The sequence below is a fragment of the Lygodium microphyllum genome, chromosome 2 (genome assembly GCF_053477565.2).
Source record: "Lygodium microphyllum isolate KBCC chromosome 2, Lygodium_microphyllum_v1.1.10, whole genome shotgun sequence".
NCBI classification, from domain to species: domain Eukaryota; kingdom Viridiplantae; phylum Streptophyta; class Polypodiopsida; order Schizaeales; family Lygodiaceae; genus Lygodium; species Lygodium microphyllum.
In genome coordinates this window covers 154327562-154346703 of record NC_141136.1, presented here as the reverse complement: position 1 = coordinate 154346703, position 19142 = coordinate 154327562, and the positions used below count along the sequence as shown (strand labels likewise).

General features: G+C 36.9%; 1 protein-coding gene across 2 annotated transcripts; it reads right to left on the bottom strand.

Annotated features, from left to right (window-relative positions):
- Positions 1–9629: 9629 nt before the first annotated feature.
- Positions 9630–18603, bottom strand: LOC148040495 (RAP release 2, galactose-binding-like domain protein, putative (DUF1997)). Of its 2 annotated transcripts, XM_087699855.1 has the most exons (6): positions 18196–18600; positions 17843–18033; positions 17342–17387; positions 10429–10511; positions 10223–10339; positions 9630–10027 (listed from the first exon to the last, which is right to left on the bottom strand). In XM_087699855.1, exons 1-6 carry the CDS (start codon positions 18509–18511, stop codon positions 9956–9958), a joined length of 825 nt encoding a protein of 274 aa, XP_087555981.1. In that variant the 5' UTR covers positions 18512–18600; the 3' UTR covers positions 9630–9955. The 2 variants fall into 2 exon arrangements, with proteins under 2 accessions (XP_087555981.1, XP_087555989.1); XM_087699863.1 differs by lacking the exon at positions 17843–18033 and having other exon boundaries at positions 18158–18603.
- Positions 18604–19142: the final 539 nt, after the last annotated feature.

Genomic DNA, 19142 nt, shown 5'->3' with positions numbered 1-19142 from the left:
CATTTCTCCTCATGTAATGGAACATGGAGGGATTAAGTACTTCAACTTTTTGCTGTGTGTAGAGGAAACTTGTGTACATGCACTTGATAAGGGAAGTAAGCTAATGAAAGTTTTAATCAAAAAACAATACCATGCAATTTATGTTCTTAAAAATGTAAATTTGAGTATGTTATACCTTAGCCCAACAAGAAGAGTAGTATGATTTATTTCTATTCTTTGATCCTTAAGGATGTCAATGCACTTTGAGTCAAGGGTTACATAATCCTCCATCTTATCTATATCATTAAGTAGAAAGTAACTCACTAGAAAACCCTTTGGACTAATATTTGAAAGAAGATTTAGAAGCTCATTTTTAGTAATTGGAGCTCCTCTATTTCTTTTTCTTCAAGTTATTCTTTCTCATCCCCTTGGATTCCTGCTCGAGTTCTTGATCTCTCCTTTGAACCGTGATCTACTTCTTATGAAAAAACTTCACCAAATGTGATCTATCCTTTGAACCGTGATTGTACCTATCAATGTTGTAGCTGTTGGTGTATTTTTTGTATTTCATAAGTTAGAGGTGATTTTCAAATGTAGATTGACATATTGTTATGAAATTTACATTTCTCTCTAGTTTTGCAATAGTATGAGTATGGTTCTTACTAGGTTTGAGTATCCCTTGAATCCTTCTTATGCAAGGGAATGAGAAAGAACTTCAATATCCTAGTAAGACCAAATTATTAGCTCCTCTAAAATATTCGCGTTTTCACTTTTCAAATGTAATAGAGTATAGATTGTCAACTTGCTAGATATGAGAAGGATTTCCTAAGAACAAGGTTCCAGAGAGTTGTTTACCTTTTTCCAATTATTAGACCCCATTATGTCTAAGTTTGTGGTAAATCATTGTCTGTTGGTTTGCAAGGGAGTGTAATTTATTGCATACTTGTTTTCAATCTATAAAAAATTTGGGATATCTTAAATCTAATATTTTTAAAATTATTTTATATCCAAAATATTTTTTTGTTATCTTATGGAATATGAATCTATGCTATGACAATTTAATGTTGTATTGTGGCTTTAGTGTTTGTTACAACAAAAATCTTATGTTTTTGAGAACACATGTTTTTTCATGTTGTATGAAACGCAATTTCACATGATTTTTTTGTTTAGGATTTGTTGCACCAATAGCATTTCGCTTTCATAAGAGAGAGGTTGATTGTTCTATTTTTTTCCCCATTGTTTCTAGAGTTACAGCTTTGAAAGTGGTGTTTATGATCAAAATGCCAAAAAGAAAGTTGTCTTTGGAAGGAATGGAGTAGGAAAGTGTTGAAGTGACAATGACGTTAGGTTATTTGACTTTCTTCACAAAACAAGCAATTCCTCTAAGTTTAACTATATCAAATCAATGTTGAATGTTCCCTTCAATCTTAAAGAGCTTCAGGATCTTGCTAACAAACAAGCTTCAAGTTTACAAAGAAGTTTGTATCAAGTATACACAGACTTTTGTAGTTGACAATTATGTGCATTACAATAATATTATTCAAGCAACCAACGCTTTAAGGACAACCCTTGTTACCAGGTGGAACCTTATTGATCAAGAGTTTAAGAAATATCAAGATAGGTACCCTTATCTCACAAGGAACAATGCCAATATCTTCTTATTGAGCAAAATTTAGATTTTCTTGCATTCCTTTAGTATATGGAAGATTTATCTTCCAAAGAAGTGTTGGGGAAAATAGGAGAAAAACATGTTTGTCTAGATGTAGAGGTTGAAGAGAAGGTGGAGTTATTTCAAGAGGAGATTGAAAGAAATTAGTCAACACTTTTTATGTTAGTTTCTTTAAGAGTCAAAACATTATAAAACTATAGGAAACAAGGATATAGAGCTAAATACATAAGAGAGACCCCTTTTATATGTCCAAGATGTCCCAAAGTTACCTAAACAAAAAAAATATATGTCTTGCTCAATTATATGCAATATCTTTTCAACTAAATTTATTGTTTTGCTATCCTTACAAGATGGGCTGAGAATGACTAGAATTTCATTGGTTGCAACTCATGCTCACTTGCAACTCTTGATCTAAAGGATGAAAATTTTCAAGATAGTTCCATGGCTTTATATTCATGTATTGATCAAATTGGATTGACCCACTAAAGAAGAGTTTTTAGAGGCTCAAAAAAGACTTGGCATTGAAGACATAGGGTATGAAGACAATGTTAAGCCTCGTGCAGAAGAAGAAAAGCTAGAGAACTCCATAAATCTTTATGACGATAGCATGCTTGAAGAAGATGAAAATACCGAGGTGTGTAATAGCTTTTAATCTTTTTGTTAGGCATGATATATAAAATGTTTAAAGGACTTTTGTTTGGATTACTATGTAAGAGATTTTTAGACTTTCATCGATTGACAAAGGATTGGAATTGAAGACCCTAATAAATTCTTAGTAAGAGCTAAGAGCTCTAAGCCACTCCATCTTGGAAAAAGTTAAAACCCTTGGTATTTCATTGGAAGCCTTAACAATCAAACTATTGCAATATATCACACTAGGTTATCTGATTCTCTAAGTTTGCCAATGATGGCCTTAAAATTCATTTCTAAGGTCATTGGATCTTAGCCTTTCAATTAAGGAGTGGAGAAGATTATCTTGGTACAAAAACAAGAAGCCATAAAAGTGTTTATCTATATGTTTAGCTACATTGAATCAAGAGCAGGAGACTTTGGAGTTCTAGGATCCTACTTAAGCTCTCATATGTACTTCAGTACACTGTTTTCTTTATCTCTTCCACCTTCATGTATTGTATATATGATGAGATACATTGTTCTTTCCTAATAATTTAATTTATACATGCCTTGGTAGTACCAAATAGATAGACTTCCATGTTGCTTAATGAAATATTAGACATGGTTGTATAAAATATGATACATAGTAAACCAATACTCAAACTTAATTGAAAATCTTATGCGAGTTAGCCAATAAAGACACATAATAATGCAAGCCTCTTACCATACAGTGAAAAAAATATATATTATCCCAACCCTCTCTCATTTCCTTTTTGAAAATATGTAATTAGTCTTTGAGGTCTTTGAGATCAACATATTATATTACTTTGTAGTTTCCAAGCCCCTCAACAAAGGCCTCTTCTCATGCTTGCTAAATCTTAATCACATTAAGTATTGATGGAAAGCCCAATGCAATATATCATCTCTTGTTGTCAAAGACATTTTTACCATTGTTTAGGAATAGAAGGTTGTGATTGCTTACATTACAGGAGTTTTGAGGTCTTGAAGAAAAAATGTACTTGACATATCTCACATATTAATATTCAATTTGAAAGTTTTAAACCTTTGAGTATCTCCCTCTATCCTCATCGCTTTCTTTCTTTCTTCTCCTCCTTGTTGCTTTCTCATTCTCCTTCTTTTTCAAGTTTACATAGTCTTCTCAAAGTGATCTTCAAACTCTTCCTAAGTATGGACCAATCATCCAATAATCTATATTTTGGTAAAAGATCTTTTTATTATCTACTTATTGAGCTAGAAAGTCACTATGAACTGATGAGAAATAGAACAAGACCCAACACTATTTCGGAGTCCATGAAGCATATGTTGAAACAAACATCTGGATCTTTGGTTGGATGAAAGGTTATATATTGGAGATCCTATAAAAATTAACACACCTCCTTTTTACAATAGCTCATCATTGATGAGGTTTATTGGTGATGGCTATAATAATTTTTTACGGCATACACTCAATCTTGTTGTAGAGAGATATATTTTAAGACTAGAGAATTATTTATTAAGAAAACAGATAGATGAGCTACTGCAAAAACTATAGGATTGCCAAAAAAAATAAGTATCCATTGGAAAAACTTATCAAAGCGTATAAGTGAAAAAAAGCTATTTTATGTCTTTGCAACTGATGAAAACTCTCAAGAACATTCAGAATCTCAAATGAGGAGAATGTGACTATACTCAATGAATCCGAGTAGCAAGATAAGAATCCTAGTAGCAAGGTACTTTTGTTTATATGAGAAGTGTTCAATATTGCTTTGTTTAGAATGACACTTGATTTGTGATATTGGTCTTATTTAGGTTTCTTCTTCAACCAAATATTCTTAATAGGGAGGGTTAAAAAGCATCTCAATTTTATTATGATCTTCCGCCTTCAGTATTTCCAACTGATAATCTAAAGTAGAGGAAATTTAAAAAAGTAAAGAGAGAAGGCTTGAATTCTTTCTTTCGGCATCATTCTTTGGATAGTGACTAGGTGCTGAAGACTCTGGATAGTATTGGCATCAATCAATATGCATATATACAAAACTTTCAACTAATGTGATAAAAAATTAAACATGGTCCTTTAAAGACCATATTTGGTGAATGTCATTTGATAAAGAATGAATGGTTCACGATGGACCTAATTGGTGAGCCTGTTCATATTACAGCTAGTTTCAAGGGCAAGAAAAAAGGGTCACTTTTAATTATTTCAATAACATTTTTCTTGACTTGTCTACTCTACCATATTTGATTATCAAATTCTATAATCTCTCTCGAAGAGACACAAAGAGTAGCCAAGTATGTAATTAAGCTAGATGAAAGTGAAATATTAAAGTGCACGAAATTAAAAATAGTCTTTACACCCTAATGAACAAAGTGGTTTCATCAAGTCCAAGTAGTGATTTAGTGTATTTTCATGTCCAATTTAAACAAATATCTAGTGTTGGGAGCTTTTGAAGTGGATATAGAAGATATCTTGGTTCCAGCAATGGAACGGAAATGGTGCTCTTATGTCTACATGATAGTACATTGGAAGAACTCTTATTCTTTCAAGAGTTCAGCCTCTCTCTAGGGCTCTATCTATCTCTCATAGAGTTGGCTCATACTCTTGCTCCAAATCAACTATGCTCTTTATATTCAATCCCATGAATGTGAAAGAACAATAGAATGCATAAAGGTATAGTCAACTCACCTAAACTTCCTCTCTTATTGTAGTGTCAAATTGATGAGAGGGGTTTGATGGCCTCATGATCCAAGTGATACTCTCTTGATTCCCTCAAGCCACCTCTTCCAGCTGATCTACCTTCACATCCATAATTGCCACGATGAGAGGAAAAGCAAGAAGAAGAGAAATAGAAGCAAGAATGACATAGCAATGGTTCTTCTTTGGCCCCTCACCTCTTTTACTCACAATATGACTATGAGCACCTTAAGCTTTTCATGCAATGAGGATAATAATAATAATAATAATAGAAGCAAAGAATAGTGATTAGAGATCTTCCCCCCATGATCCCTCACTCTCTCAAGCTTCAGCAATGGTGGAATCAAGAAGGGAGAAGAATAAAGCAACACCTTTAAACCCACAAGAATTAGCTCTTTGTTTCTTTCTCTACATTATGCACATGATTTTTTTGGGTGGGCAACCTCAACCCTTCATTCCCTCTCATATCCACTTACAATGGCAAATCTTTTGATTAGGCCTTTGCACCTTGCCCAAGTGACATAAAAATGCATGCATGGGATTTTTCTATATTGCCTATGGGGTATTTTGGTGTATATAGGCTTATTGGAAATTTTGGTTTTCCCTATAGGTATATAGAATCTACCATGAGAGTGATAGCACTCAAATTTTATGATCAATATTCTCTACATGCTATGGATGTTCTACCAACTCACTCAAAAATGATGTGGACCATCTGGAGATGGAAAACTAAATACATATGTAATTTTAAGATCTGAGAGGTCCTTAAAATCTCCAAATATTTTTTTGGGCCCACCTTAATCTGTTCTTACTATGTATAGCTGCCAACCATAACTTACTATTTTTATCAACTATAACTCATGGTAATTTTGGTTCATGCTAACTTGTGCTAGTGATGCTCTTAGTAGTAACTCCTAGTATCCTTGGAAGCTTCCTTCACACTTATGGACTCTAGCAACTACTATTTTTTATCGTTACTATTTTTAGCAACTATTATTTAAAAGAAGAAGAGATTTATGGAGGATCATAGATAAAGATAGCCATAAGTTTGAGAAAGCAAAGAAAATGACACTCCCATTGCATAGAGCTTGCCTCTTTAAATAGGCATATGGGTACATCAAGTACATCGTATCCAATCCAATTTGAATTGTTGACTCACATATTTATCCATCTAGCTCGTCATCCCCATCTCTTCACACTCTAAGGTAGAGTTCATATTGTGTTGCATACAAAGAGGGCACCACTTATATGCACTGTCATATACAAATGTTTCAACATTATTCTAAGCCATTCCATTGATAGAGAGAGGACCTTGAGATGACTCTAGATACCTATGAAAGTTAGTGAACCCTTAGTCTCTAAAACAAACCCCTCCTTCGCCTAGAGAGTTTAACTTAAGTAGTTGACTAGGTAAACACTAGCCTTGTATCAAAAAAGCCACTTGTGTGGCAATTTGGACCCTCTATAAAAAATTCAATCTCCCCATAATCATCAATTTTAAGAAGAGATGGTTTTAGAGAGATGTGACCAACACAAGATAATAGTTGAAAACATATACAAGGGGTTTAAAAAAGCTAGAAAGCATATAGTTCTATATATATAGATTTGAGACCATTTTCGTAGAAAATCAAAAAAATTGAGTACTAATCAAAAACCATCTCCAATTTTTTTTACTCAAGCAAAAATGTTCATGAAAAGTACTTTGATATGTATGAGATGCATTCCTAAAAAGTGAATTGCAATTAATTAAGAAGTGTCCATTTTTTCAATATCTCCAAATAGCACTATTGATGGTTGTTTTGACTAATCTTCATACACTTTTGAAAATCCAATTTTTGAGTTTTCACCTGAAACTTATTGCAAACCTTCAACTTTATTATCTAACAACATCAGTAAGTTCCCATCTAATTGCAATATCATATACACATGTTATTTCAAATATAGTCAAAAGGACATAAGCTGCTTAAGTGACTTGCAACCACTTTTGTGGCAAGTTACAAGACTAGAATTAAAGTAGATTTAATCTTTACTTTTGGAGATGAGATAGAATATTTACTATCAAGGTATAACATGATTGCAAATTTGAATGCTCATGCAAAAAAAATTTCTTAGCTTCATTATGATTACCTTATTTTTTTAGATTTCCTCACCATTATCTAATTTCTCGATGTACAAAACCCTACTCTAGGCCATTAAGCCACGATAAAACAACCCTACGATCCAAGAAGTAACTGGCTCCAATATTGCATCCTCAAACACATATCTACTACAAGCCCAACCATATCAAAAGGGGTTCATTCGGTATTGTCACTCCATAGTAGAATGATCATAAATTCTCATTATTGAAAAGGTTAAGATTGCGTGGTTATAGTCACACAATATATATTCACAAAAGTCGAAACCACCTTTTACTTATCAAAAGTTGAAACCACCTTCTAATTATCACCCCTAGGGTAGCATGACCTGAATAGTTGGATGCCCTAGCTGTTCTTATGAAATATTAATTCCATCGATTTTAAACTTCATTTAAGCCCTCTTATCCATAAAGGATCAATAAAACTGGATTTAAATATCTCCATTGTTCCTTAGATCCGTATGTTCTAACTATGAATTAAATTAGGGGATTTATTTCTCTTTTCTCATCTCATGTGACCCTTGGTATTATTGTGGTATCTTAACTAGACCATTGATGTGATGTTCCTATTCTCATTGGTCTTATGGGCCTAATGCAGTTATGTTTTAAAGCAATCCCACACAATGATCATCTTACACTTATCCCTATGATTCACTTATTTATAGTTCTTTTGTCTTGAAAGGCTTTCTCATTTAAAAAGATAGAATCAAATAAACTTCCAATTCAAACAAGAAAAAACTAGTTCTTCTTGAAAGGGTTTCTCACTTAGAAAGATAGAGTCAAATAAACTTATAATTCAAACAAGAGAAAACTAGTTAATCAATCAAAGCAACACTCGCCATGCTTCAAATCCGCACATGTTTTTTCAATCCATCTTAACATTATTAAATCTTAAAAGTATTTCGAGATGCAAGCATTTCTACAATCAATAAATGAAGTTTTTCTTCGAGCCATTATCCTAAAAGTTGATAAAGCATAAACTTAGGTTATCTATACCGCCATATCTCTTCTTCATCAATTAAAACTTGGCAGTTAGTCCTTAGATACGCAAAGACTAGTCAAATGCCCATGAACCTAACTAGTCTTTTGGCACAATAGAATAGTCCCTTTTTTTCCTTCAACAATATAATTTAGACTAACCCTAATCATTTATCCATTTATGAGTCTCTAGATCAAGTTCGATTGTGATTGTAACTATAATAATTACAAATTGCAAATACAAAATTAAGCTATCGTAACATCCTAAATGCAATGCTATCATTGGAATCCTTGGGACACCATGTGTTGTATCACTTTAACAACCATCTCCTTAATGAAACAACTATACATTGGTTCCTAAAGACCATGAATTTCATGCTCCAAGCCAATATTCAAGTATAATTCTAGATGTGAACACACTTGGATGCCATAGTCAATACAAAAGGAGAGTGGTTTCCTTCTTTAAAAAATGGCAAAGTGGGTTTTCTATGAGCTTCTAATAAGCTGAAGCTCTACCTCTCAAATGAATCTTATTACCTCTACATAACACATCAATACACATTCCCACAAGTCATTGAAACAACTATGAAACCTACCTCACTTTGAGTTGAAACCTGGTCTATCCTACTTGATCCCATTGAGACAACCTTGATATATATAAGCTAATAAAGAAAATAGTTTTCCACCAAGGAAGACAACAATGTGCTATCATCAAAGTCCTTAACAAAGATGGAGTATCACATTCTCCAAAGGTGGCTCTCAATTGTTTTCAACATTAATCAAGGCAATATAGTTATCATTACATGTGCAAGGCATCATCCAACAAAAGCTATGCAAGAAAATCTATCAAGAGTGTCTTTCCCCTTATGTTAAAGAATTAAGTAGAGTCCAAGGAGTGTAGCAAGTCTCCATGTCAAAAGATTAACGCAAAGATATGTCAATTGGCATTTAATCTCTCAAATTACCTTTAAAAGATATCTTCGCTTGAAGAGTTGCCAAGTGATTAAGTAGAGCATCAACAGGATTGACATACATTTATCAAATGGTGTGGTTGCCATAATAGTTTTCTCTAACGGGGCCACTTTGAAATTACTTGTCAGGGGGCTTAATCCAAACTTCTGCACTCGTCAGGGTAAGGCACCACGAAGCTGCTGCATCACAAGTCTTGAACTCATCATAATTTCCACGGAGTCCAGTGCAGCAAAGGGCGATAAATCAGGTGAAGTAACTCGTGGTCTAGAAACAAATTAAGCAACACAATATTTTACAGAGCAGGGCCATTTTCATGCAGGCATGCAAAATAATCATATGCGCAAACCAAATGAAGTTCAGACAGACAGAGATACACAAAAACTCTAGGCGGCGGGGGAATCCTTGTTCAGCACATCTCTGAAGGATGGAAACCACTTATTAGTATGAATATCTCAGTCATTCACAATGGAGGGTGAACCACATGCAATATATTTGTGGCATTAATGCCCTTGTAAAAGTAAGTGGGAAAAACCCACCAACAAACAACATGAATATTGGCATATGTGAATATTGAGCATTCATCGTGAGACCACTCAAAGAATAAGATATACTTATAAGTGATTCTGCTTTCAAAATGAACGTAAAGGCTGACTAGCCTTTGTGAGTCGGAAGTGCACTTACAGGGATGTAAACTTTCATTCTCCTATACAACCTCTCATAGAAAAAGGCTTTGTCATTCTATCATGAGCCACTGATACAAAAACTTCACCTTTCAATAAATCTCTATCTATAACGAGGACTGACTTTAACAAACATCACAGAAGTCCATATGGCTCAAATACCCATCGGAGGTTTCTGCAGTTCAAAGCTCCCCTGCACCAAGTGTCTGGCCCAAAAAGCCATGGAATGTTTCTGCAGGTCAAAGTTCCCCTGTACCCAGAGGCTGGCGCGAGGAGTCACCTGAAGCCCACGCACGATAATCTTTCTCCAGCTGTATGGAAAAGGGAAGATTGAGTGAATTTTCTCTGACAAAATGATGCGAACCCTGATATATCAGATAATCCTACTCCCCCCCCCCCCCCCCCCCCCCGAAAAAAAAAAAACAAAAACAAAAAGCAAAAAACAAAAAAACAAGGAACCAGAAAAACAACAATAAAAAAGAAACAACTCATTCAACGTTAGCTACTTGGGCCAGAAATCGTGGTAGCATCACTCTTAGTAGCTGGCTAAGGACTTGGGTTCCAGTATTCTCAATTAGAGCAATTGGTATAGCACGAAACGCGAATGGAACCTCTATCACAACCTGCAAACCATTACCTTGATTCAGTATGATGATAGAAGAAATAGCATCACACAAGATCTCAATCACTTATCTATTACTTAGCCACTTACTTCAATTGTTGCATCAGACTGAAGTCGCCTAGCTGTAGGGGACTGGCCACTGTAACTCCAAGAAACATTGTTTTCCATTGATGCTGTACAAGTATACAAGTTTAGATCCCCTGTAACTCAAAAAAAACATTGCTTTCCATTGATGCTGTACAAGTATACAAGTTTAGAGCCCCTATACATTGAGAACCATTTTCCACAATATAGCCTTGATATTCTGCTAGTCATGAATTACAAAGATTACTAACCACAAAACACAAGACAAGAAACTAACAGTAAGGATGGCTTCTGTGAGAAACAACTCCCCCCAAAGCACACAACCCACGATACTCCTATCAAATACTATAGCATTAATTATGGAGCGCACAAGAGAAGAGGCTGCCCAAAAGTGTGCCCATGGCCTGTTGTTGGATATCACACTGTGCCTGGCTAGTTTTGGCCCTGCCCGATAGACAAACAGTTTGTCAGGTGCAGCACCTGGGCTCATCGCATTCTTCTCCACTGGAACTGCAGATATCCCAAAATGCTTAGCATCCTGGGGGACCAATGCAGATGCAAATACTCAGCTCTAAGAGATATTACCCTAGGGAGAACATCCACTAGATTGTCCCGCATAAAGGTATACTCCAATTATAAAAAGCTTCCAACTCAATCTACTCACATGCAAGATGTTAATGAGGCTCAATGTGCTTGCTACTCATGGAATACTCAATTCTAAACTAGGACAACAGCATTCAGGATGCTGGAGCAGATGATGGTATATAATTCCTACGAGTGCCCTATCTCCAGATGAAGCTGGCGAAGGTACAGTAGCTCAAGGATAGCATCATAACTTGCCTGGTACTCCACCTTTGCTAGAAAACATGCAGATTTAGGCCATTCCGAGTAGACTAACAAATAAGTTCAAAGCAAAGACTAAAGAAATAACCTCTATGAGTGCACTTGGTCTCCATGTTTTTGGTCCAATCTAAAACTATAGAGCCCTGAAGACTGGTGCTTCAGTGGTATAATATATTTGAAAAGTGTCACCTTTGACATACCAAAGCACATAGATGCCAGTATGCTAATGGGACTGATGAAAACTGGCCCCAAATATTAGATGGAAAAAGGTATATCAGGCCTTGTGTATGGAAGGTATAGGAGGGACCTGTCAGAAGTGGAGCAGCAGTGGAAGCATAAACATGTGCTGAAATAAACTGCTGAAACACAAGACAAAAAGAAAAGAAAGAAAGAACACGATACAGATGAGAACTCAGATGTATGCACGGGAAATGGAATCCATATATCTGAACACGAGACAATCGCATACAACAGTGAGTCACTGGCTGCGTGGGCACTGGCACTGGCACTGGCTCCTCTCTCCACAGAGTCTGCAGATGGTGAAGATGATGATGATGATGATGATGACTGAGGAGCACTGAGTATAAATAGGCTGAAAAAGTGGGGAGCAATAATGCTGGTCGGACAGCATTAATGCTGGCCGACTGGTGCATAAAAATGCTCCATTGGCATAAAATGCCACACCAAAAAAATACCTAAAATACCTAATAAAAATGCCCAGCCAGATCAAGCTCAAACTCACACATGAGCTGACAAATACTCTGCTAACACCCTCTCTCAGATCATGAGAGATCTGATACAATACAATAGTACAATGAAAAGGGATCAAAAACTATACAACATAGAACCACCAAGTAGAACCATGGATACCCAAGCAGTGGGTGATCAAGCCACCACCAAGGTGCCTCGGAGAGAACCTGAGGCCGATGTCGATCGTACCAAACACCTGAAAATAGAGAAGATCATAGCATGTCTCTGTGTCCATCACCAATGTCTCGCAATAGCATACAAGACCATCCTGGCAAAAATGCCCCTGAACATAGGTGACCATGGATTCCCCGCCTTTGGCCAGACCGCCGGAGTGTCCCCTCATGTAAGCTCTAGACGAAAGCCTCCCGCTCTCTGTCAGATAACCAGTGCAGCATGAACCTGGATGTCAATCCCAGCTCCAGGATTTGATTCCGCCAGACTGAAGTCGATGCGTCAGGGATGTCCCTCTCTGGAACCTGTGCACCTGTATAAACGTATAGATGAGGCGCAACTGCCCCATCTGAACACCCGCTCACACTCCCGCTCTGGCACAAGAGAGTCGTGAGGGATGACCTCATCACCACCACTAGAAAGCAGCCGAGGAAGGGGCCACCAAGCCCTTCCCACGATCCGAAGAAGAGGACCCCTTCTATGCCTTGAACTTCACCTTGGTCGGAGGATCTGAGGCAGAGTCTGATGAAGGAGAGAACTCATCGGTAGAGTCAACATCCCACTTCATCTTCTGCTCCTTCCTGGAAGCTGCTAACTGCTTGCAGCCCTTCCGCAAATGTCCCTTCTTGCCACAGTGGTAACACTGGGCCTTCAACTTCTTCTTCCCGTCACCCATCTTTGAAGTTACAGAAGCCTCGCCTCCATAATGTGCCGGAAGCCGCCCCTGTAATCTCAAGGATGTCTCATGCAACTTATCATCAGGGGAAGTGCACGGAGGAGCCATATGGAGAGGAGAAGAAGAGAAGTAGAGAAGAGATGGAATTTAGAGAGGAAACACAGCCAAAACACAAGCACAGACTTCAGAAAATGAAAGTTCACATGCAATATAACCCAAAATCTGATCAATAGAAGACAAAATCTGCTGCAAAAAGTCAAAAAATCAGTCAAACACTGCCAGAAACAACAAAAACGGCCTGAAGTAACAGTCACCCAGCCACGAGAGACGCTGAATCAGCAAAACGCAGGCTATAAACTGCAGAAAAACAGGTAGAACACTGTTGCCAGCAGCTGCAAATGAAAAACGCAGGCAGTAGAGGGTGCGTAGGCAGCAGGCCATGGCAAAACTGCAAAAAACGCAGGCTGAAAACAGCCCCAAAACAGGTCACCTGGCTGCAACAGCAATCGTCTAATCAGCAGGGGTAGAAGACAGTCCTGAAATCAGCAAGAAAACACAGCAGGAGCATAGATCCTGAAATCTGATACCATGTCAGAAGTGGAGCAGCGGTGGAAGCATAAACATGTGCTGAAATAAACTGCTGAAACACGAGACAAATAGAAAAGAAAGAAAGAACACGATACAGATGAGAACTCAGATGTATGCACGGGAAATGGAATCCATATATCTGAACACGAGACAGTCGCATACAACAGTGAGTCACTGGCTGCATGGGCACTAGCACTGGCACTGGCTCCTCTCTCCACAGAGCCTGCAGATGGTGAAGATGATAATGATGATGATGACTAAGGAGGAGCACTGAGTATAAATAGGCTGAAAAAGTGGGGAGCAACAATGCTGGTCGGACAGCATTAATGCTGGTTGGACAGCATTAATGCTGGCCGACTGGTGCATAAAAATGCTCCACTGGCATAAAATGCCACACCAAAAATATACCTAAAATACCTAATAAAAATGCCCAGCCAGATCAAGCTCAGACTCACACATGAGCTAACAAATACTCTGCTAACAAGACCCAACCAACTGCCAAGACCTAGCACCATCTGTGAATTCTCAACCTCTGTCTAAAGTGAGCTTGGAGCCGCAATACATGCCAATGGTAAAAGGGGTACACTCAACCAAACCAAGTCTGGAAAGCGTCTCCTAATATCGCATGGGAAAGTAAACTCATGCATGAGTAATCTCCATACTAAGTCGGTGGTCCTCTCAAAATTGCAATGAAGCTGATCCATAATACCACCCATCCTGGCTGTACAACCTGTACTAATCCAGTCATACATGGAAAAGATAATGAACCATGAAAGAGAACCATATATGTACAGATGAAGGTTTACATCCTGGGGAAGCAAATAATGATCAATCCTCTACATACAAGCTTGAGGGCCTACTTCAGGCTGAATCTTTGAAAAACTGAAAACGTGATCCTCCTGACTTAGAAAGATGAATCCCTTACGCTGCTCCACATATATATACTACTAACAGCCATTTCACAGCATGAAACAATCGTCTATCATTGGTTTGTTTCTGTATTTATCGGTAAACCTTTTCACTGCATTAATAGTTTTCTCCCAATTCAAGTGGGCCCCATAGACATCAGTCTGATGAGTCGGCCCTTGACAATGAGACGGCAACCAAACAAGTGGAAGGAAGATTTTGGGAAACATGTAGGTTATAGGTGAGAAAGTTTTTATGTGATGGAGACCCTCCTGTTGAACATAGACTTTAGCCATTAAGCCAATCTTGTGCTTGTCCAGTGTATCATCTAAGCAGATGTTCCAGAGTTGCATCGCATCCATAGACAAAACTGTCCCATCCGATCCATCCAGTTTGGTTGGATATATTTGACCCCGTCCAGGACTTCTACTATCACACCCTATAAGTAACCATTTTTAAGCCCATTTTTGGGAGGTATAGCCAATGGTAAAAGGGATACACACAACCATAGTACCCCAAAACGGTGTTTCAAGGAGACCGAAACAGAACAACCATTTCAGACCAAAACAGAAACGCCAAAACATCGTTTCTACACCCCCTTCCCTCCTAGGTTTTTCTCCTTTCTTCTTTTCCAAGTTCTTTTTCTTCCACCACCCTCCTCTATTTTTTTTTCTCTCCTCCCCCCTCCTCCTCCTTTGTCTTCTAACTTCTTTTACTTCTTAACTTCTTTGTGAATTCATATTTCGCATTAACTTATCATGGCACCATATCTGATTTGTAGGCACATCAATCCAATCAAGGGATACAAGGGTCCTTAGAGTCCGATAAAAAGATAGTACACAAATCCTCAGAATCTAATCGAGTCATGACTTATGAACTCTAGAGATTACACTCATGATACCTTAGGCGTCAAGAATCAGTTTTAACATTGCAATTGCTAGTTAGCAATCTCCAATGGCATTACACATTTCACATACACATGATGATGTCATGATTGTTTATTGCTCTTGATAATTATTACTCAATAGTTACTCATACTCGATGCTCATTAATTATTCGCATCTCACATTTATATACATCTTGATTTTTCTTATTACGCACCTTGGTTCCATCACTTTTAATATCAATCTTTAGATGGTTCATAAATCATAAATTATAATATATTTTATTGCTTAAAGTTTTAAAATTTATATCTTAACTATGTTAAACTGTCTTAATTAATGAGTCTTTACTCGTGACACATCCAATGAATCATAATTTTAAATTTTATATAAAATTTAAATACATATTGTAAGATTGATATATTTACATATCCATATAATAACATATTTATTTTAATATACAATCTAAAACGTTATTATCCCGTTTTCAAAATTTGACTGATACTTCAAAACTCTACTTTTTCTTGTTTCTGTTTTTCTCATCTCTAAAACTCCCCCATACTCTGCACTCAACCAAGCCAAGCCTTGAAAAAATCTCCTCGTAAACATAAGAAAGTAAACTCTCATGCACAAGTAATCTCCATGCTAAGTCAATCATCTCAAAATTGCAATGTCATCTATACTACTACTCTAATCTCTGTATGCCACTAACTACATCATGAACCTAAAAGCCCTACCAAGTTGTAACTAATTTCACAACAATAAATCTTATTGTATTATAATATCATTGTTCAAACCTATCACTATTCCAACTGCAATACAAATTTAAAAAAATACCATAAGACATATCAGTTTTAAAAACAACAAAGTAACTATTATCTGATTAAGCGATAATCATTATATTCCAATTCATTTGAATTTGATTGTTTCATATAATTAATGAATGATTAGATCACTAGCACCCTTGTCAAAAAGTAAGCTTGGTTTTATAGTTCCATTGCTAAGATACACTAACTTCCTTAAATAAGTGAATCCAAAACATTTTTGGACAAATAAATTGCATTCTAGCTAAAAATGTGATCAATTGACTACATCATTAGAAACATATCTTTATGCAATAGAAGACACTAAATATAAATTAACTTCTACAACTAAAACAAATCAACAAATAAATAAAATACACACTATTAAAAATATGCTAAACAACATAATAAGCCCCAAAGATTAACACCCCTTACACTACTTTTTTATCATTAATCAAAGCTTGCATAGATCACAAGTGACTTGCTACCACAAATCAACACACTCAATATCTCATGATTCCTATGTTTATTGCTCTTGAATCAACCTAGACTTGTTTCCAACACCACATCCTTGAATACTCTCACCAACCTTAATCAAAGACCCATACAAATTTGTCCATTAACACTCTTAAGAAGTGTAACATATATAAACATATGTTTTTAGTCCAATTAATATATAAAATTCACATTGAAGGTGCAAACTTAATTCCATGCTATTGGACACTCCAAACAATATACAATACATGCAAGTCTCAATTCCAAACTGATCTGATATATTATATAAAGCCTCAATCTTATTCATACATCAATCCCAAAGCTTTCATCTAATCTATACCAATCCAAGTCACTATCAATTTAAGTAAATACACACCTTCATTGTTGCCACAATAAATCAACATTCAATTCATAGCCAAAAACAAAAAATAATCTCTATTTACTATTGTATACATTTCATTAGTTCCTGCCTTGCGTTTTCCACAACATGTGATCTTGATGACTATAACATTACTCTAGCGAATGATGCCACACTCTAAGGCATTAAATCTTTTGATTTTTTATGTCTCACCTAATATGCTTGAGTTTCAATCACAAGCAACTATATCAATTTGGATTGAAATAGGCATTATCACCCACTTCGTAAAATCATTAAAACTTGTGACTACTTATTAGTAGCAAGCTCTAATGTACTATTTTAGATACCTTTTAATTATAAAAAGAAACAAATTAAACATCTAATTAGATATGCAAATTTAGTAGGAACAATATAAGATCTCAAAGGGTGAATAATATATGAGAAACACCTGAAAATTTTTTGTTCTGCGCCACCACAAGAGCTGAACCTTCAAGCTACATCCACCAATGCCAAAAAACACCATAAGAGCAATGAAATAACCACTTAACACCTAAAAGGGTTGTTGAATTTGAAAGCCTATCAATTTAAAGAGTTTTCAAATTGAGACTACATATCAACTCCAACGATGATATTCAGATATGTGGTTATTATCACCAAAAAAAAAACAAAGAAATTGCAATAGTGAAAAGTATGACTACAACAGCAAGTGGACACTTGGACAGGCTACTTTAATTTGCCAATTTGTTTTGCATAAATACACCATCAAATTCTTTCACCACCTTTCAGGTTATCTTTATGAAACTCATTACACAAATATCAAAGATCATCCATCCTATGTGGCTAGTTGTGCAAGTATATACATTATAGCACATCAAATACACACATAAACATATATAACTCTCAATGAAGGTGTAGCTCTCAAATACACAAGAGAAAGCAATTCATGTACCGTGCATGAGAGAAGTCTGATGCAGCACCCATTTGCCTGTTCATCAACCCTCACTAGCAAAACAGGGCAAACCTCAAAATTGAAGAACTTGAGTCGATACACATAACATCGAAAAGTGTTCTCATTGACACGTTCTATTCGCTGTGCATCAAGGACTGAGTATTGGCTAGCAGGAAGGCTCATGTAGTCAGCTGCAGACACCAAAAAGGACATTCAATGATAGGGTCGGTGAATGAAGCTAGCCCGGCCTTCTAGCACGACAAGTGGATACAAACAAGCTTATTAAACAGGCATGACACAGAACAAGGAAGGCACCTGCTGAAACCCTAGCAGTAGTAAGGTGGCAGTACTACCAAGAGGACGCTGGGCCTCTTCGATAAAGAGGCTCTCGCTCATGCAAGCCCTGAGACGAGCCTTAGGCTGCCCTCCAGAAGCTGATAAAACCGAGACTGCTTCTCCTTCTTCTTCTTCTTCTTCTTTGTGGGAGCTTGAAAGCTTCGAGATCTGAACTCGGACATGCTTCTGTGTCTGCTTCTGCCTCCCGTGAACGATGACGCAAGAGTTCAAGCGGGGAATCTTCAGGCACGGCTTGGTTCGGGCCAGGAATGCGATGTTGTTGTTCATTAAGACGAATGACACATAGGGCGGCACACAGAAGGAGGCGGCCATGGAGAGACTCCTCGAGGCTCGGATGCAGAACACTGCAGTGAGGCAGAGTGCGCCCCGATATAGCCTTATATTTCATATCGTGAATGATTTAATATGATTTATTCTATATATGCTGCTGCCGGTACATGAGAACTTTGAAGCCAGCCTCTAGGGACTCGGGAGGTTGTCGAGTGTTTAGAGGGATTGTTCACACATGGGTTTCCCAGTGCAAAATGGTTTTTTAAATAGTTTCCCGGTTTCAAAAGCAAATTGAGGACATGTGTGGAGTTTTTTAAAAGCCACTCGTACCAAAGAAAATATTAAAATTTTCCCAATTTGGGGAAGGTGGAGGTGTGGGGTGGCTGTCCCCTCATTTTCTGCAAACTATGTGAAACCCTTCTCACTTCCTAGTTTTGTTAGTAGTATAAGCATCCATAGAAAGGGGGGTGTATGTATCCGTGTGTCAATGGGGGCATGTGCGTGTGTGCGTGCACACCCGCACATGTACACGTGCATTTTATTTAAAAGAGTGCACGTGCATGTGTGTGCACCTTAGTTGTTGCTTTTGCAATTGACAAGTTCTCTTAATGCTTTAATGCTCTAAGCTAGTCAAGTTCAAACCTCTATACATGAACAAATATTGATTCTAGTA

What these genes read in the sequence shown, in the direction of transcription:
- LOC148040495 (XM_087699855.1), bottom strand. Translation starts at nt 18,511, where the DNA reads ATGGCCGCCTCCTTCTGTGTGCCGCCCTATGTGTCATTCGTCTTAATG. An exon ending in AGAGGCCCAGCGTCCTCTTG is followed by an intron (nt 18,034 to 18,195) that starts GTAGTACTGCCA and finishes TGGTGTCTGCAG; the next exon opens with CTGACTACATGAGCCTTCCT. An exon ending in AGTCTGATGCAACAATTGAA is followed by an intron (nt 10,340 to 10,428) that starts GTAAGTGGCTAA and finishes AATGGTTTGCAG; the next exon opens with GTTGTGATAGAGGTTCCATT.